Source organism: Manacus candei, unplaced genomic scaffold (genome assembly GCF_025592945.1).
Source record: "Manacus candei isolate 608988 ecotype Guabito, Panama unplaced genomic scaffold, ASM2559294v1 h1tg000005l, whole genome shotgun sequence".
Lineage (NCBI taxonomy): Eukaryota > Metazoa > Chordata > Aves > Passeriformes > Pipridae > Manacus > Manacus candei.
The window spans coordinates 23,844,414-23,865,316 of NW_026138053.1; the positions used below are offsets into that span (position 1 = coordinate 23,844,414).

Below are 20,903 nucleotides of genomic sequence, written 5' to 3' on the forward strand. Positions count from 1 at the left end.
TAGTGTTCAGCAGGCTCATTTGGAGTGCCTGGAAAAGGTGTGGGAGCAGGATGGAAGAAGAGACACTTACTCAAGTTTCCAGGCCACACAGATTAACTCTGGAATAATTTGGAGGTTAATAAATAGCAGGATACTGCTCAGATCACAAGGATTTCATCGAATAAGCTGTGTAAATCAAACTGACAAAGTCCATAAACCATTCTACCTTCCAGCTGGAGGATAAAATCCCACATAGCCAATTTTAACCCAATACCACAGTAAAGAACAAATGGTCAGGTTGAACCAGCAAATCCCACAAAACAAGAAAATGATAGAAGAGAGCAAAGCACTAAAGGAGTTCAGTTCTTCAAGTACAGAAGTCAAATCTATATTCTATGTGAGCCAGGTATTTCCAATGACATCACGGGAGCAAAAGCCATCAAGGTAAGAGAAAACTGACAGCAGAAAAACCATGATGTGTCTAATTTTACAAAGAATAAAGCTGGAGCATAAAAACATGCCTGAAGCTTAAGAAATGACCAGCACTCCTAGAAGTAGTACAACACAACTCCAGCTGCACTGTTTCTCAGAAGAGCTGCCACCTAAACAAAACAATCCTGTCTTATACAGCCTGAGCCAGGTCCAAGTGAGCAGTGAAAACAAGGCTTGTTATTCCAGGTGTGTCAGTGTGCCTTATTTAATGCAAGTACACTTTATACAAGAGGGATCCCTATTGATTTCCATCTCTGGGGCCCTCAAGATATAAGAAGGACATGGACCTGTTGGAGCAAGTCCAGATGAGGCCACTAAGATGCTGTAAGGGCTGGAGCACCTCTGCTATGGAGACAGGCTGAGAGAATAGGGATTGTTCAGCCTGGAGAGGAGAAGGCTCCAGGGAGACCTCAGAGTCCCTTCCAGTGCCTAAATAGGCTCCAAGAGAGCTGGAGAGGGACTATGGACAAGGCCTGGAGTGATAAGAAAAGGGTGAATGGTTTCCCACTGACAGAGGGCAGGGTTAGGTGGGATATTGGGAAGAAATTCTTCACTGTGAGGGTGGGGAGGCCCTGGTACAGGTTGCCCAGAGAAGCTGTGGCTGCCCCATCCCTGGAAGTGTTCAAGGCCAGGTTGGATGGGGCTCTGAACAACGTGATCTAGTGGAAGGGTCCCTGCCCATGGCAGGAGGTTGGAACAAGATGATCTTTAAGGTCCCCTCCAACCCATAACACTCTATGACTCTATGAATGCTGCGATAAGCTGGACTCCAGTGGGAGTTGCTTTACTGGTGTATTTGTCATGGAAACCACATCTGCTTTTGGCAGAGTGAAAACACTGCAAAAAGTAGTTGTGCATCAAAACAACACTGCATTCGAGGTAAATATTCTGCTGCAGGCTTGGGCTTCATCATTTGTTTCCCCAGCACCACGTAGGTTTCTGTAGACATTAAGTAAGGCAATATAATACCCTGTTGGCTGGCTCTGGGGAAAGATACTCAGCACTGCCAGGGAACTTAATGCCAGCACTGAACTCCTTAGTGCAAAGAAAGGGTGGGAAAGAGGTGGGGACAGACAGAGGCTTCTGGAGTGGCCAGGGACTGGGTCCCCCAGTTGCCAGGTAGCTTAGAGTTACAGCTATGCCTCATTTGCCTGAGCAAACATACCCCGCAGGACTATATTTACAGAGCACGGCCTTTGCTTCCCATTCCTTTGGGCGGTATAAAAATACTGAGAATTCTTCCTTTGGGAGCTCAGCAACAGTTGTCCTTGTGTTGTTGCTGTCGTCCCTGAAACGTGGTTGTGTTTGCGAGCCGTGACAAAATCAGCACTTGTCTACGCAACCACCGCCTGCTCCAGGCTTGTGTTCTGGGGTAGCTACTTCCACTTCGCTAATCCCAGTGATATCTGAATATCAAAATGATAGCTTGGAGTTACCCCTGTAAAACTAGCCTAGTCCCAGGACAACAGGATTGCAATTTTTGAGAGGGAAAACCTAACGGAATTTGCTTTGGTATCTTAGCGGTCTGACATCCCGGCTGCAATTAGAAGAGAAAATTGCATCCTGCATCTAAATCCAAGGGAAGAAAAGTAAAGAAAGGGCTTCTCTGAGGGAAGAAAGAATTGGAATTATGCACTGCCTGAGCAACATGAATTATTAAACAGGGATATTCTGGGGAAACAGATACTTGTCAAGAGCCCACAGTACATGGTGTTACTGGGGGGGGGGATCCTTCTCCACAGGAGGTTTGGAGAAGGGAGTACCACGTGTGATTAGAAGCTGCATAAACATCACTTAAACATAATAAAGTGGCATTTGTACATTTCTTTAGCTCAAGTTGTTTTCCAGCAGCAAGCACAGGAAAACACAGCACAAGTATGCTGTCAGTGCACTCTGTATGAATTAGGTGGCTTTCCATGTCAACAAACCCTCCCAGCCACACAGTCCATCTTCTCCACCGCTGGCAGGCACAAGCTACAGACCAGCTACAAATTATCCAGTGTTCAAATGAAGGGGGGAAGACGAGACTTCTCAGAGGGCTGTGAGGTCCCCAGGCCTCCCAAGTGGAGAACAGGCACTGGTGTACATTACCTGACCTCCCAAGGAAAGGCCACTGATTACCCTCTTGTCCTGGCAGCCAAAAGCTGTCATGCCAGAGGTATAAGTCATACGCTTGCAAGCACAGGCATGGAAGACTGTTTCAAAATAAAACTCTTGATACCACAGCAATGAACAGGTTCATTACATACTGCTCTTTAGAGCAGGTCTAAGGAGCAAGAATCTTTACCAATTTGTCACACTTGTTTTGGGCAGTGCTTTCTTAACAGCACATAGCTCCCTCCAGCAGATGTTTTGTAGGTAAGAGATGGGTGTTTGCTATCTTTGGGCAGACACAGAGAAGGTGTGAGCAAGCAGTAAATCTATTTTCAACAGTAGCATCATAACAACTTGATGACAGACCATCTGATTCCAAGTTCAAGAAGAACTGGGAATCTATGTAAAGCACATAGATAAAATTGGATTCTTAACAGGTACAGCATATTAGAAAGTGCATTTATGGCAGGATGGGAAGGGGCCTACAGGGCTGAGAGGACGTGGCGAGGTCTTTAGGCAGCCCTCTGAAAGCCCAGGCACAGTGGCATTTATAAATCAGTGCTAACATGCAATTTCCAAAGGCCACAAAGCTTCCAAATTTTTTTTTGTATGATACCAGCAACTACATGCTATTGACTCCCACTAACAAACTGGACAGACAAAGGCTGGGAGTCATGGACATCTCACAGCAATTGGAACAAGTCCCGTGCCTGGCTCGTAAACACCTCATTACAGCCCACTCCCTGCCAGGCTGGGAGAGGGGACACCAGTTGTGTATGGCAGCAACCAGAACAGCAGCACTGACGCAGATGCAAACCTCGAGGGCAGTAGAAAGAGGTAAAACTCTTCAACAGGATATTTTGACAGATGCTGGTTTTCCTCTTGGTTCCAAACCTACCCCAACGTTCCCACTGAAGGCTCTGCCAGAGTGTGCCCCCGGGGAGGAGAAGCATTAGTCAGCCTCCCCAAAGCTGCACTGTATATAAAAGATACAAGCAGTGACTACACAGCCAGGCAATCTGTACGTGTCTCATCCCAGGGTTTGGCAGTGGTGACTAACTGGACTGCAGGGCTGCAGAATGTCAGTGAGCAAACAAGTTAAAGCAGGAATAAGCTCCAGGGACGTGGCAGCGGTGAGGGGATGCACAGAAGATGCTCCCACACCAGATACAGAGCACCCAACTCCCAGCCTTCAGCCAGCCTGAGCCACTGCACTCCTCTGCCATTAAAATGCAAGGCCTGACAAACATCATCAGTGTGACTTCAGGCCCGGCTATGTCAAAACAGACACTTGGCCACGGGAAGGTTTCTCATAACCCTGCCACCCCTCCAAAAAACCAGCATGTTAACTAGAATTATGCCTTGAACACTTCTGCCTGCCTCACCACAATAATATTCCAGGGGAGGTAATTGCTCACGACTGTGTGTGGTTGCTAATTTCTGGAGATACAGAAGGCATATAATCTCAAGTGAAAGAATACAGCTTTTAGGACTTCAGAACAATGAAAGGCAGGGCGACTGCCTGAAGTGCAGAAACTAAAAGCTTTTTCCTTCAGAACAAGAAGAGAGTCGAGTAATTGTCGTTTCCAGGGAGATGAGGAACTTCAGGGATCAGAGCTCAATCTGCAGTTAAATGGATTGGAAACAACTCCTTACCAGCTGCAGAAAAAACATGGACAGAGTCACACAGGAAAATCCAGGGAGAGCATTTTCCTGGCACTGTGCACATGCCTCCACATTTAGGAATGGATGGATCGATTATTCAGATGATCCAGGTTGTTCATGAATACTAAGGGAGAAGTATTTCCTGTGTTATCCCTTTCCTCATACCTCTCCCTCCCATTCACCTCCCTTCACAGCAAAACCTGACAGGTATTTCAGTTTTCCCCTTTACGGAGAGAGAAACCTGAAAATTCTCTCCCACGCTCCATAAGCGCAATTCTAAGCAGACCAGGGATGTGAAAAACACCTAAAATAAGATCTTAAAACACTCTTTACAAGCAAGGTAGGTCTCTGCCTCTCCACAGAGATGTTTCACAGGTGCGAAAACACACACACAAAAAACCTGCCAGATTCTGAGCTTCTCTCAGGTAAAAAAGCAAATCCCATGAGTTGTGAAGGATTTTCAAACATCCCTGATACCTTTGTGAGTGCTGTAGAGGGCTGCAAATGTCACCACGAAGAAGGTGGTGGAATATTTTCCAGCGTTAACCAGATGAAAGGCCCGTTTGTTATCACGGTAACGGCGCAGGCACTGGATGAATCGCAACCAAGCAGGGATGCACTGGACGACTGCTCTCACTCCGTAGGAGTAGCTGTTACAAATCTGATTATCTGCAAGAAAAGAAAAAGAGTTAAAACTCTTAAAACTAAAAGTTTAAGAGCTACTGTTTTCTTCCTTTCTGCAATATCCCTTGATGTGACAGCAATTCCCCATCAACGCTTTGTACTCAGGCACACGCACACCCCAAACAGCAAGAAGCCCATCCCCAGAAAGTATCCCAGAGCTCTATATTCTATCTCTGAGGTATTCAGGTGACACAACATCAATAACACATCCAGACAGATCATCACCTAACTCTCTCACTGCTGCTAATTATAACTAACATGCAAGAATTTTAGGAATAATCTATTTTTAAATGTGTTTCATGCTGTTGGCAGTACTGTGAATAATCAAATTAAGGATGGAATTACAAAAGGCCTTCGACACTGGATTTTTGTGCATAAATGGGAGAGCACTTAGAAACTCTGCAGGACAGCTCTAAAAGGCTACTTTGCCCAAGATGTCCTTGACCCATTTTCCTTGTACACTGTAATAGGAAAAAACAAATTTCAGTATGGGATTGAGTTTGGGGTTTTTTTTCTTTGATTTTTAAAAAGCAAACCCAGGCCTTGCCTCAAAAACAAGGATGGGAAGCAACTACACACCATGTCATTTTGTCATCCCCGTGATGTTTGAAAGCCTTTTTTTGGTTGAGGAGGTGACCAGGAAACTCCCAGCTCTGCCTGGAACCCCCCAAGGAGTCCATATTCTTCTGCTGTCTCAATCAGCACATAAACCAAACACCCCCCCAACTAGCAATCATTTGTTTCTTATTCACACAAACAGAGACAAGTTATTAGTTGATATTTATCTCAAAGCACTGCGCCATCACTCCACTGCTTGGATTGGAAGAGGACAAACTGCTAGGCACTCAGTTGCTTCATGTATTTCATTTTTATTTTTAATAAGTAAATATTTAGCTACTTGCAACGCTGTCTTATAGGGAAGGGAAAGATGAGACAGATTGGAAGAACAAAGTGAACACTGATGCTTATTGAAGCACACAGCAAATTTTCAGCAAGTGTCAAAACCATCAGACAACACAATTTGCCAGCAGTCACTGCTGAAAATGGAAAGACAACAGCCCAATCCCCAAGAAGACAGGTACTGTTTTGCCGCTGGGAAAACCAAAGTCAAAATTCATATTCCAGCTCTGTGGCCCTTCTGGCTAGAAAGAAGGGAAGGCAGAGCATGGACAACACTGACATCACAACATCAACTCAAATTGGATAAGGGGTGGCACTAAAGAGATTTTTTCCATCCTCTCTTGCTTCAGGGAAGTGCGGTGGAGCCTGTAAGGCTACAGCACAGAAAACTGTGGTAAACAGGCTCAGGCAACTTGTTTTCACACTGAGCAATAGGAACAGGCTAAAGGTAAACACATGCTCAAACTACAATGAAATAAAACAACAATGCCAGGAAAATGATTTCTCTTCCCAATCAGTAGTGCTGTGTCTAAATTCTCTGATGAATATACACGTCGGGCCAAATGACTGGATTAGGAAATGAACACTCATGTGAAATTCCATTTCTCCGGATGGAAGTAAGAAAGGGGAGAATGTCTCTAATGCTGTGTTTACAAGAAACGCCTATTAATTTAATTTCCTATATCATTTGTAGCCCTCTTCAAAACAGATAATTATGAAGCTGCCTTGCTCAGTGTTTTTCAGGTCATTTTGACCGTGTTCACGTGGGCCATCAGCATTACTCTACCTGTATTTGCCAGAAGTCCAGCATTGTTCTCCCACTGAACCTCAAAGCTGTAGAAGCAGATCATGTATTCCAAGTCCATGAGAATCACAACCAGGCTGTTGAGCTGATCAGCCAGCCAGAAATCTGCGAAGCCTACCTTGTGGAAGGGAGCGGTGAACACTCGAAACTGTCAGGAGAAGAAAAAAAAAAGCAGGAATAATTCATGGCTGTGTCAAAGGCATCTAAATGCAGTGGCAGGACATCACAGCACTGAACAAATATGGAAATAACAGAAATGCTTGAAGATTTATTGCTGACCTTTTGCTTCAGCTGACAAAAAAGGATAACTACCTCCTCACTTTTAGCACAAGGAACATTCCTGCTTTCGTCCTCCTGAATGCAGATATTCTGTGTCCCTCACCCTTTTGTTTTTTACTGGCAGAACAGCCCAGTCTCCTCCAACCAAGCCCTTTCCCAGAAACTCCCAGTCTCCATGTAAGAGCTCTATACAGCTCCATTTCTCCCGTCACTCCTCATTTTGACCAGCTCTTTCTTTCAGGCACTTACACCGTGTCTATTGACATCTTCCACACTTACCTTCTCCCTCACACTTAATGTCAGTTGGATTTAGACCCTCAGCATGGCCACTAGTCTGATCATGCCTCGGTTTAGTAAACTCACCAGTTGCTCTTTCGTGTTAGAAGCTGGAATAGTGAGGATTGTTACTGGATCTTCCAATGCCTCCAGCAGGGAAAGAGTTAAAGAAAGGGTAGAGGAAAACCTATTAACTGGCAGTTGGACTCCCCCTCAATACCAGGCCACTTTCCCTCTAAGCTTTAACAGCAGTTTTGCTCCTTCCAAACCAGACAGTTTTCATGCTCCATTACCTTTGATTACAACTCTCCCTACCCGGTTAGTTATAGTTACTAATGGCCAATTTCTCACAGAGACGGCACCAGCACCATCCGGTCATTCCGAGATTTATGAGCCTTTAAATTAATGAAAGCACAGGCTAACACTGATCTTTTATGTTGCTCGCCTTATTAATCTAAAGGGTGCACAGCTCTAGAAACCCAGGAAAGGACTGACACGTTCCCATCAGCCTGTAATGCAAATTTAAGGCTCTGCTCCTAAATTTCAAAGCCATATGGGGCACTAAGAGGTAGTGGCATAAAGCAGATATGGATCTTGACCCAGAAAGCACAGTGCTCGTGTTGGACAGCACCTATTCCCAAGGCTCAAACAGGGCCAGCCATCAGGGAGCACTGTCTTCAGAGGGGCCCAGCTGCAGAACAGCTTCTGCAGAGGTCAGAGACCTCACCAGCCTTCCTTTGCAAAAGGCCCTCCCTCCCTTTTCCCATCACTCCCTGATACTCTCTTTATCTGCTTCATCATAGACCTTTTTTTACCCATGAATAAAGACAAGCTAAAAAAAAAGGAAATGTGAAAACAGCTTTACAGACAGATCTCCTGGGGGGAAAAAAAAAAAAAAAGGAGAAGAAATAATAAAATCCTTACTGCTATTTAATTTAGGGAGAGGCACTTCAGCACTGCCAGAAAACAGCGTAAAACTTTTAAGAGAGTAGAAGCCTTCCACCTAAAGGTTATGGCAGAGTAGGAGTCAACAGATATGTCCACGACATATCTGGCACTGGCATCTTGGGTTAACTATCCTTCTGAGCTGTCATTTGAACCCTCCTAATGCCATGTACCAGGCACTGTGGCTTCTGGCTGCTGTCCAGGCACAGTTGGAGCTGCAGCCTGACTTCCAGAGGGTGCTGGCACTGCAGGTACCACAGGCACCTCCACACTTCCCAGCTCAGAAACCTCTGCAACATCCTCCAGAGAAGAATCATGTTATAAAATACTGGAACAGAGCTGAACCTTGGTTTCAACAATCAACTGCAATTCTATATCAACAGTTCCACAAAACCTGAGCACAGACTTCCCGGTGCTGATCACTGCACTTTTAATCAGTGCTGAGATGGCAGATATTTGAGCTGGAGCTGAACACTTCCTAGATTTTCACCTCTCTCAGAGGGGCTCCCTGCACTTGTGTCACCATTCAGCTCCCTGCAGAGAGCGTGGGCATGTGGACACTGGGCCATTCCCTGTGCTCGGATCCGATTCCTCCTGGAGAGCTGCTCTCCTCAGCCCACACAGCTGCACTCATGGGCTTCTCACCCAGCAGCAAACAGACAAGGAGTGCTCACCTAAGCCTGCAGAGCCTGGGATGGGAGTTAGACTCACTATGGGCTAAGTAACTTTTTTCATTCAGAGGAGGATCAATTCCAACGTAACCATCCCTCAGGGATTAACACGAGCTCCCACCTGGGAGCAACAGCAGCCTCCTAGATCCACCAGGAAATGCTACAAGACACTTAAGTATGTCCCTGACTCAGTTCTAGAAAAATTGAAGGTGTCAGTAATGCTCTGCCACACCTGATATATCAGACTTCATTTTGGCTGGAAATGAAACATACGAAGTATGTGAAAGAAAATGCTCACTAAATGAAAATTTGCGTGAGCAGCATAGTTCTAACACTTGCACTATTTAAACCTCCTTTCACCCAGAGAGCTGCTGGCAACTGGGTGGAGAAATAAAATACACTCAGCAGCCAAGTACATACAATAAGAGCTGCTCTTTATGTGCTTTGTCTGGCCTCTTTTTTCCCCCCTTCCTCCTTCCACATAACACACAGAAGTACTGTGTCATTTCCCACCATTAAGGTGATCTTGCATTTTGATGAAGTTTTTTTCCCCCCAGGAGACCTTAGGATGAATTGGCCTCTGCAGGCTCAAAGGTACTCAATGAACCTTACAGGTTCCCTTCCAACTCGAGATATTCTATGATTCTGAGAGAATCTATTTACAGATATATCTGTATCAATCTGAGACGCCAGTTACAATGATATGAACTGACAGAACAAGGGAGAATGGCTTCAAACAGAAACAGAGTAGGTTTTAGAGTAGCTATTAGGAAGAAATTCTTCCCTGTGAGGGTGGGGAGGCCCTGGCACAGGTTGCCCAGAAGGGTTGTGGATGCCCCATCCCTGCAGCTGCTTAACACCAGGTTGGACAGGGCTTAGAGCAACCTGGTCTAGTGGAAGGTGTCCCTGCCCATGGCAGGGGGGTTGAAACAAGATGATCTTTAAGGTCCCTTCCAACCCAGGCCACTGTATGATTCTACATCTCTATCACAGACTGGGACAGAGCAGGTGCTGCAAACAGCCTACACAGCTCTGTGAACACTGAGAATCTCACCCTGGTAAGGTATTAAGGTAAATTAGCACAGATATTACTCATGTGGTTAAAGCACTTCCAGCGCTTCCCCTCACACCAGGGGACAGCAGTCAGACTAATGAGGCTTGGGACTACAGGTACATCCGTGAGGGATGACTGAATGCTGGAAGGCAAAAAAGGAAAAGCTAAAACAGTAGTAAGCCAGCAAATCAAATAAGAGAGGTTAATTCACTGCGTGTGTACCTGCACGCACAGCCTCAAAGCACAATTCTACATTTCATCTTTGCCGTGTTCCAGATGAAGTTAATTGTTTTAACTGGCATTAAAACAATTCTATGAAGAACACCAGCCAGCCAAACCCTCTTCCGCCCAAAGCTCTCAGAGCAGCTCCAGCAAGAATAAGCTATCGGGGGAACCAACTTGATTAAAATCAATTCAAAAGGACGTACAGGGTGGGGATGAACATCTGAAACTGCCATCTGGGAAGAAACTGATGAGTCATCCAACAAGTTTGAAAACTGTTCTTTCAGAGCTCTCACTTGTAACTGGAACACTGAAGCAGCACATGTATTTACACTCAATTTACCAGACTTATCTTACCTGGAAAATAAGACCGGGGTCTAAAATAAAGATTTGCTGAAAAAACCCCCACCCATGAACATAATTTTACAAGCAGTAGCCTTGAGGTTCCCTCTCCATCAGTGAACCCTCTCTGCCAGTTGGGGCTGAGGAGCACCCATGCAGCCTTGCCTTAGAGCACTGGAGCCCTAATCAAACTGTTTCACTGCATTAGGGAACAAACAAGAATGTCTCTAAATGTGCAGAAGTCTGTATACAGTTCTCTATAGGAAGATTAACACATGGAGACTGGTACAGAAAGCAGAAGATGCTTCTGTAAATCCATCCTCAAAAACTATTTGCAGTCAATACCTGACCAGGTCTGCTCTATAAAAACACAGTGGTATAAGCATCCCAGCATCCCTCTTCACTGAAGGTTAGTGACACTTGTATATACTTCACAGCTACTGCTCAGCCACAGCAATTCTTTAAATAAATATTTTTTTAAAAAAAGGTTTAGAGACTTACCAAAAGTTTGAGCAGCCAAAATCGGGACTTGTAATATAAGGTTTTGGTAGGGTTGATGAGAAAAAGCAACATGAAGCCGTACAAGATGAGTGGATTCACCTGCATAGGGATGTAGGTGAATTTACCATATATACATGCCAGCAGGCTCAGGCACCACAAAACGCCCAGGAAACCAGCAATCTACAGGGGAAAAAAAAAAACAAACACACAGATACTTTATGAAAATACAGTTCTGAAACCCACAATGAAGTCTCATTATAAGAAAAGGGAGAGCAGTGCTCAATCCTGTAATCTAATCAGACTTCAGCAACTTCCTCTTCTAATTGTATTAGAGCTCCTTGCCAGGAAACAGCGCAGGGTTTATCCTCCTGATATGCTGCACAGCTCAGCCACTCCTACGATCCCTCTGTTTACCTCAAAGAGATGTTGATGGGACAAGTTGCTGCGGGGATTGAGTTCGAAGATGAGGACATGATTGACTCCAGCCTGTCTCCAGCCATACGTGTTGATACCCAGGAGAAAGAGGAATTCTATCAGGAGAAAGCCACCTCGATAGATTCTCACCAGTGGCCACACATTTGGTCCATCTATAAAAGCCACACCTGGCAAAGACAAAAAAAAGGATGGACCTTAGGGGATAGCTGAAGTCACGTCACATTGTGCTCCATGGCTTTGTACTGGTTCTCAGATGAGAGAAAACAGGGCACACTTGTACAAAACTGCATATTCCAGCAAGTGGAGGACTTTTTGCCCAGCCTGTCAGAGAATTTAGGAGTATCCTGGGGAAAGTTCCCTCTCCAGCTGGTGTAATCGAGTCATTAGCAGCATCCCTGCCTCACACTACAGCCATAAGCGACAGCACCAGCATAAATCTGACTTTATGCACTTAAATATTCTGGTTTAATAGAGATGAAATCCCAACAGACAGATACACAAAACACTTCAGCTCCCCACAAAACCAAGAAGCACCATTTACAGCATTTAAAACAATGCTAATCTGCACCTAATCACCGAACTCAATACAACTGCAATGCAATACATATTCATAGCCAGCCATACAACACCCAGCCGCACCCAAACAGCAATCCCAGCCTCAGGCAGCACTGCTGGAAAGCCTGTTGCTTCCTTTGTTCAGTCTTCAGGGGTTTGGAAGCGAATTTGCTTCGTTTCAAACAACAAACTGCCTTATACAGCAGCAACTTTCTCCAGCACAAGCCTCTTTGCAAAGTATTGTCCCCAAGTTGCCTGACACAGGTTTTATGAGAAAAGCACAACTAAAATGCAATTATTTGAATCCTCAGTCTTTGTTTCAGTGGGAGTTTCTCAGCCACATGTTTTTTTAAGAGGGCCAAAAAGAAGAACATGCACTTTTACAGAATTGAGGCTGAGAATTGTTTCCCACAAACCTGCCTGTCTAAATTATAACCCTGAGTTCTACAAACTGTTTTTCAGAGACAGCATATCCAGAAGGAATTTCACATGTTCAGCATTGAGACTTTATACTACATAAATTATGGAGAAAAAATTGTGAAAGGAACAAAGGCTCAAGAACTGTTGCTTTAAATTTGAAACTTATAGAGACTATTGGATTCAGACAAAACAGAATCAAATTTTGGACAGAAAGGACATGCCCCCAAAGAAATTGAAAGAAGTGAGTCTTAAATGCGGAATTGTAAAAGCAGCTTTCCAAATCTGAATCTGGAAACCAAGGGAGATCACAGAATCATGGAATGGGTAAGGTTGGAAAGGATCAGAGTGGGCCATCTGGTCAAAACTCCGAAGAGGACAGAGGTGCTCGAAAAATCCTGACTAAGAAGTGACCAGACAGAACAGGATAGACATGCTGTGTGCTATTCCAGACAGAACACCCAGACAAAGGTTTATCCTGAGCTGAACAGGGGTATGACACTACAGCATATGACTTCCATAGCTAATGCCCACTAATCTTATTTCTGGCCTCCCAGGGTGGTAGAGGACCATAACTGCAGTGTGGAACAGCAGCTGGAGCTGGAGAAAAAGCAGACACTAAGGAGTACAAGCTGCTGAAGTTTATAGAGTAGTTCTGTATATTCTCTCCTGTGATACTAAAACATTGTCTAGTTCAGTTTCCAGAGAGTAAAGGCTCGATTTGATTCCCTTTTCACTTTTCCAAACTGAACCCTTTTCTTCCCAACAGCTGAGCAGTTTGGTTGGAGACCCTCAAGGACCCCACTTGCAGGGAAGTGCCCAAAGGTGTCCAAGGTCTCCAACTGTGGTGATCCAGCCCAGGGCTCTGCACTGTAGCCCCAAGGCAAAGAGATTGTCCATTCCTATACTCTTTCCACTTAAATGCAACACAAGTGAAGTCACCTCCTACAGTTGGCAGGGATGTGACACTCAACCAGCTCATCCCTTCAGCCAGCACAGGCTCTGCACAAGGTGCTCAGAGAGGAAAATATCCCTGGTGACAAGTTCAACAGCACCACAGCCTAATTCTCTAACAAGAGCAGGGCACTGCTGCAGCAAGGACTTGAGAGTTTGCATGAAACCTTACAGGTTTCTGTTTAATAAAACAAATGCTCATTTCCGTGAACCTCAATTACACACTAGTTTGGCAGCTAGGAGAGCCCATACAGAAACAGCGAGGCCTCAAAATTTGTGCTCTTTAGGGTGACTCCCTCCTGGGATCCACCTGCAGCATTTGCAGCCTTTAACAGACCCCAAGTTATGAATTCATCACTGTAAAATACTGCAGCTTGAGTTTTCAAACCAGGCAATTCAGCAGTGGGTCACTAATAGAAGCCATGTTCTGATGCTGTTTCACAGAATCTACACATAGAACACTAAAATCCTATCTTAGCTGATCAAATCATAAAAATAATTTGGCAAAAGTGGCTGAGAGGTTAACAAAGTGTTAGCCAATTAAAAGCAAACACTTTGCAGTCAGAATCCAGGTTTTGCCCAGTATCTGTAGTAACGCAGAGCTATCAGATCATGCCTGCTGATACAACACACCTATTATCCACACTAGGTTAGTAACACCTGCTTTACAGATATAATCATTTTTATGAATTCCTTCTCACAACTGTGGCACCTTTTCATTCTTAACACCGAGAGAGAAAGCAAACACAACTGGCTTCAATCATATTTGCATCTCACACAGAGATCAAGCATTTAAGTAACAGAAATGATGAATAAAGAACAGCTTCTACACATTAAACAGCCCCTTCTTGTAGATGGGTCAACTTTCTGCCTCTACCATTGGAAGACCAAATGGGAAGCACTGCAAACAGCTCCTCAAACAGAGGCATTTTATCCCAAGAGATGGCTGGATCCAATTACAGAAACATCCGATTAAAAATTCTTTTAAGTCAAAAACACAGACATGGGCTTTCCCTAATGCAAGAGCTCGTAAGTTGATTTGTTAAGCCTTTTCCTTTGTACTGCTTAAGCAAGTTACAACACTACAGAAATCACACACACAATTAGCAAAGCCGCTTGTGATTAAGCACTGTGTCTGGATCTACAGTACTAACGTGGCTCCTACTCTAATCAGAGGCCAAGCTCAGAAGGCACAGAGCAGAATAAAGCCAAGACCTGAGATACGCAACAATTTATTGTAGCTTTTAAACAATCTTGCCAGCATCTGCCAACAAGAAAAATTCAATTAATTCCATTAACAGGCACGAGGCATTGAAATCCTAGGAATTTCCAGATGAAAACGTCCCGAGTGCCATGTGCTCACATGGCTCTGTGTGTGGTCTTGTTCTCTGCAGGGAGTCAGTGCCATGCAAAATTAAAGTTCTACAAGCACCTGTCTCAAGGTGGGTGAGGGCTGTGTGTTCACGGCAGGGAACAGAAATCTGTCTTCACACACAGATGTTGCACCCTCAGAATATCCCTCAAAGAATAAGGAGAACACACACAACGTGTTCAAAATCCACACAAATAACGTGAGATAAGCCACGACCCACTACTGAGCAGAACTAATGAATTCACACCAGTGTGATCCAGCTCTGATTTAACCCAGAACATCCTAAACTGCCCAGTTCAGGTCCAGGCCCTCACTGAGTGATGAGAATACATCCAAACCAAGGTATGGCAGGATACCCACCTGAAAGTATGACGGTGACGTTCAGTGCAATGAACAACCCACAGAACAATCCAACCCTGAATGTAGTCCAGGCTGGTACAGGCTGTGAACAAAGCAGTGGTAGAATTAACACGGGGTAAGCAGGTTATCAGCAAACTCAGATTAGTTTGCAGAGTAAATTTAAAATCAGAAATACAATGTCCTGATCCCTGATTGCCCTGTTGCTCTTGAAGTGAGGTTTTTTAAACTGAAAACACCATATAATATTCTTGTGTGTAGAAACAGAGCTTGGGCATCTCAGTGCCCTTTGAAAAATATTCCAGACCACACAAACACTAAGCATATGTTATTATTAGCACAAATTTCCTTTCACTATTTCTCATCCCTTCATTACCTTGTCTGCATGCATTAGGAATAGTAACCTATTTCCAAACCTTCCGGAGCTAAAGCAGATTACGTGACCGTGCTGCCCTCACTGGGTGCATGAGCACACTCACATCAATTACTTTCACTACTTTGGTGAGATGTTGAATCTAATTTGGCACCTTGACAAGTTGGAGAAGCAGCTCTGCTCCACAGCCCGATCTCTCACCTGAGCTGCTCCTAAGGGTGGAACACGCAAACGTTTCATTGCCTTCTGTCTGTCTCCATCTTCCAACTCATTGGTCACCACTTCCTAAGGAGATAAAGACACACACCACTGAAGTTCATTTGAATGATGAGCACGTGGTAATGCACTAAAACAAAAAATAATGGTTGGTTTCCATGTTGCATGTGAGCCCTGGCCCTGTACTCCTTTAATACAGGGTACCAAAGACATGAAAAGCTCACTCTGCTGCACCAAGCTTCTACACAACAGAAGCTAACACTGCACTAACTTTTTCAAGGGAAGAGTTACCAACTGAAGAGAAAATACCCAAATTTATGTAAGGAGTGCCTGAAATCTGTGGCACTTCAAAATCAATTACCAGTTATCTTGGTGGTGAATACAAGCTATACTGAGGGCAAAACATTATAGAAATTATAGAATCATGGAATGGTTTGGGTTGGAAAGGACCTTAGAGATCATCCAGTTCTTCCACTAGACCTGGTTGCTCAGAGCCCCGTCCAACCTTGAACACTTCCAGAAACCAGCAGTGAACAAAACCCCGTGGTTTTCCAGTTAGCAGAGGAGCAGTGCCCTGAGCAGCAGCTTTACCTCTGTTTCAGAGATGAGCTGGTTGATCTTCTTGCAGGTGTAGAAAGGTGCCACCTCCACCTCGGCCACTCTCCACTCTGCCCCCCGGGCCGTCTCCAGGTTCTTGTCATGTTTCTTCAGGATCTTGCGGAAGCCGGTGAAGTTCAGGTTCTGCAGGCGAGGGAAAAGACACCCTGCTTTTAACCCCAGTCAGCTCCTGACAAAGCTAAGTGGTTCTCTCTCCAGTGCTAGCAAATAAAGGAATAGTTAATATGGAGAATCAAAACGATTGCATCCATTGTCAGCAAGTGTCTGAGTTATTACTTTGTTATAAGTAATACATATTCCTTGCAAGTAAAATAAAACACAGGGGACTCGAGGGCATAAAAAGAGGCAACTTATTTCCACGAGGCTCCCTGAACCCTTTTATTCCCTGCAAAGCCAAATCACTGCCACTTTCCTGCTTTACGCAGGACGCAACAACATTCCTGATGACACATTGAAGACAAATAACCTTCAAGGGGTTTTCCCTTCTGAAAAGGCTGAGCTACTGACTCCTAGTTTCTTTAAACTTTACACTGGTTTCCAATCAAGTCCTCTAGATTATGGAAGGGACATCTTTGTACAAAAAAATGTCAATGCTGCATGTTAAATCCAGACAAGTGCATCCCCAAAGCAGCATCCTTTTTCATGGATCATGTTGCACTATGACTAAAAAAACTAGTTTAGGCTTGCAGATGTGGGAGATGTAACTCTCCAGTCTGCAGAGATAAGCACGCAAGGCTTAGAAAAGTAATTAACTGTTGATTTACAAGTTATACACAAGCCCTGACCCCACACTTTTCTAACCCACAGTACCCAAGACAGGCAAAGCTCATCACACTGCAGGCAGCTGCTGCCACATGATGTATTTGCAATCCTGCATTTCATTATGCAGGAAACTCCATTCAGAGACCCAACATTTCGTTCCAGCAACAGCAGAAATGCAGAGGGATCATGGCAAGATTCACTTCCAAAAAAAGTTTAGAGTAGCTTGGGAAGAAAAATGGAGAAAACAACAAAATCCAATGCCCTGGGGAGAGGCACCAACTGCTCACCGAAATTATTTTCAATCTAATTATGCTTAGGGTGATTTAATGCCAGACCCCTCCCTTCTAGGTGGGGAAATGAGGCTGGGGAAACAGGCTCAGGAAGCCAAAGCATTAACGATCTGCCTTTATTGCAGACAAGAGACTTTAATTACTTTCTATTGGAAAAGCCAGCATTCCATCCCAGAGAGAGCAGAAATTTCAAATGAAAAACTACAACAAAATGATGATTTTGGTCAGAGATTTTTCTGTGGCCTGAACTAACATCCCTTCATCTACCATGGGTGCAAACCCAGACTTAACTCTGGGGTGCCTTGGCTGGTCAGGATATGGTTACACCAGACACCCTAAAACCTCTCTGGCAGAATTTCATGCTCTGGCTGCAAAAATTCTGCAACCCCAAAGTGCATGTTAAAAGCACTGTTGGCCACAGTGGTACTTCAGACGGGGAACATGCAGTGATGGAACTATGAAACAGAACAAACATCATTTATACAGTCAAATGTTTTGCTATTCTTGCTATTTGTATTGCTTTTATTTGGCAAGGGACTTCCCCCAAGTCTGACCTCCATTTCATTTGGGTAACAATCAAATCTGTTTAAGTGAATCAACCAATGGTATGTTTTGTGCAAAAAAAAAAAACACCCAAAACCCACAAAACAAATACTACAATTTAGGCAATAATATAATGCAAGATCAAGTAGAATCAATCAGTGGACTCAAAACTCCTTTCTTATATACAAGTGTATCAGGAAATGCACAAAGGCAGTTTAATAAGACTGGCTCAGCCTCTATTATTTGCCTGACAAATGCACTATATTATATACAGAATATGTAACTAAATATTATATGCCTAATTTCTCCATTTGTTTCTCCTAAACCACAGTATTTCGAATAAATAGATTTATTTATCCATGTACACACATCTAGAATGTTATAATACTGTCAACAATAAATTAATTTTATCAGAAGTTTAATCACTGATAAGTTAAATATGCAAGAGCTGCCCTGGAGACTAGTTATAGTTTCACCTGACGTTTGGTTTGTGTAGCTCAGGAATGAATGCACAAAACTTGTGCTCTTGTTCAGTCCTGACAGACAGAGGAATTTGCTTCAGGTGCATCTTCCTTCCTTGGTAACCCAACTCAAGGCATCAGCATTTCATCAAAGCCATAGTTTGACATTTATAATGCTGCTGTTGACTTCACTTTACCTCCTACACGAAGATCTCAGCTACATCATCTTCCCACCAGGTTGTTGTTTTTTCTTCTTTCCAAAACTGTAAGATCTGGAATATTTCTAGTTCTTATATTCTAAGCTCAAGAGTGATTAAGAGTGGTATTCTGGGACTTGGTTTTATGTCTGTTTTAGTACTTGTATTCCTTGTCCTTAACTTCAAGACCAATTTGAAGGAATTTTTCTCATTCTCTCTTTGAAGCAGATGCAAACTGTGAAAGCTATCAAATCCACATGGGGCTTAAATATTTAGTATACCTACAGTAGATCTGGACTTACAATAGCAAAAAACCAAAAATATAAGTGTGCAAGATGCCTTTCTTCACTGATGAATAGTAGGAAAATATTTCTCAAAGGAATGACCTATGTCATCCCTTATTTAAACTCTTCATCACACCTCAGAAGCAATCTTTGTAATCAAAAGTACAAGCTGTCTTCTTTTTAAAAAGAAAATAAATGTAAGTGAAAAAAATCACTGTAGGTGATAGTGCTTCAGTCCATCTGTGGAAAACTACAGATACTCCACCTGGCACAGGATTTTGAACTAGGAACTATCACTAATAGTTAAAGAGCTTTATTAAGAAACCCATCAATAGTTTACAGACACATGCTCAAGGACATAACATCACCTTAGGAGAGGTACAAACACTCGGAATTTTGGAAGAATAAGTTTTGTCCATACTGCAGAGTGGTATTCAATTAATTCTTACTGTTTAATGAAATTCTTTAGTACAATGCTGGTAAAGATCTAAATACAGATATAGTGAATTTAAGTTCCAGCATTCTTATTTAACAAGCCTCAAAGAAAACACTTAAAAGCATTTCAGAGTATTTAATTCCAGAAGAGCTAGCCCAGAAGAAAAGATATTAACAGTTTCAGATTTTTATTTCAAGATTTTTGGAACTAGATCAGTGTCTGCAATATTTACCATGCCAGAAATCCAAGTAAAACTAAAGATTTGCTTATTTTTTTCATACCTCAAGGCAAATGAGCCTGTATCCTGCAGGAATCAAAATATTTTTTTTTTAAATGGATGTTTTAACAAGAAATTCTGATACAGCAAGGTCACAGCCACTACCATGGTAACACCAAGAGGAAACAGTGCATGAGGATTTCAGGTTTCATTACAAATATTAGATAAAAGAACTTCTTCCCCAACCTGCCTGCTCCAGCCTTGCACAGAACAACGCACTAGAGAAGTAGGTCCCAGTGTGACCTCGTGCTCTGGCCACGAGTGCTGGGGTCAGACAGCCCAGAAAAGGAAGAAAGAAGGTCCTTCTGCAGGTCAGCTTAGCACTTCTAGCTCAATAAAAAGCAACCTGACTTGGGCTGCTAGGTATCTGCCTTTGCTTTGAAAGTGTTCAGGGGCCAACCAAAAAAAGGAAGGAAGAAATGAAAAAAAACTGGCCTGTACGAGACAACTCGAGGACTCACAAAGCACAGGGACGTTTGACAGACAGGGCTTTTGTAAAACCACCTCTTTTGGCAGGTACCTGATAGTTCTGCAGGAGGATGAGGCTGAGGTAGAGCTCGCTGAAGGCCAATTTCAGGTCTCTGATGTTCCTGTGCTGGACACGCTCCTCGTGGGACAGGTGGAAGACGGGCTTTCTGCGCCGCTGCAGCGTGGAAGCCCCGCTGGCTTCTTTCTGGGCATCCAAAGTGGATTGCAGCTCAGTCCGGAGAGTGGTGAACCTGCGCTGAGCCTCGGCAAGCTTTTCTGTTGGCAAGGGGAGGGAAAAGTCAGCTGGGAGGGTCACAACTTGCCTACCAAGCCCTAAAAAGGACTGTACCTATTCTCCAAATGACGTGCCTGTGCATGGCCTTCCCCCATCACACATTAAGTCTGAGAGCTCTGCATATTTCTCTTCGCATGGAATAGAATCATGGAATTGCTTGGGTTGGAAGGGACCCTAAAGATTATCCAGTTCCAATCCCCCGCTATAGGCAGGGACACCTTCCACTAGACCAGGCTGCTCTAAGCCCTGTCCAACCTGGCCTTGAACACTTCCAGGGATGGGGCAGCCACAGCTTCTCTGGGCAACCTGTGCCAGGGCCTCCTCACCCTCATAGGGAAGAATTTCTCCCTAATATCCCATCTAACCCTGTCCTCTGTCAGGGGAAAGTCATTCCCCCTTTTCCTGTCACTCCATGCCCCTTTCAAAGTCTCTCTCCAGCTCTCTTGGAGCCCCTTTAGGCACTGGAAGGGACTCTGAGGTCTCCCTGGAGCCTTCTCCAGGCTGAACACCCCCAACTCTCTCAGCAGAGGTTCTCCAATCCTCAGAGCATCTCTGTGGCCTCCTCTGGACCTGCTCTAGTGGGTCCATGTCCTTCTTGTGCTGAGAGCCCCAGACCCAGATGCTGCAGTCCAGGTGTGGTTTCACAAGGGCAGCGGAGGAAGCTTCTTCTCATTAAACCAATGT

At 44.0% G+C, this 20,903-nt stretch overlaps 1 protein-coding gene across 1 annotated transcript in view; it reads right to left on the bottom strand.

Annotated features, from left to right (window-relative positions):
• Positions 1–20,903, bottom strand: part of XPR1 (xenotropic and polytropic retrovirus receptor 1) — a 105,932-nt gene that overhangs the window by 11,145 nt on the left and 73,884 nt on the right. Inside the window, exons 4-11 of the mRNA XM_051806132.1 lie at positions 19,977–20,200; positions 16,180–16,329; positions 15,574–15,657; positions 15,003–15,084; positions 11,324–11,511; positions 10,910–11,089; positions 6,602–6,767; positions 4,708–4,899 (exon numbers count right to left, since the gene is read on the bottom strand). Coding sequence (XP_051662092.1) covers positions 4,708–4,899; positions 6,602–6,767; positions 10,910–11,089; positions 11,324–11,511; positions 15,003–15,084; positions 15,574–15,657; positions 16,180–16,329; positions 19,977–20,200 — 1,266 coding nt within the window. The remainder of the gene's footprint in view (positions 1–4,707; positions 4,900–6,601; positions 6,768–10,909; positions 11,090–11,323; positions 11,512–15,002; positions 15,085–15,573; positions 15,658–16,179; positions 16,330–19,976; positions 20,201–20,903) is intronic.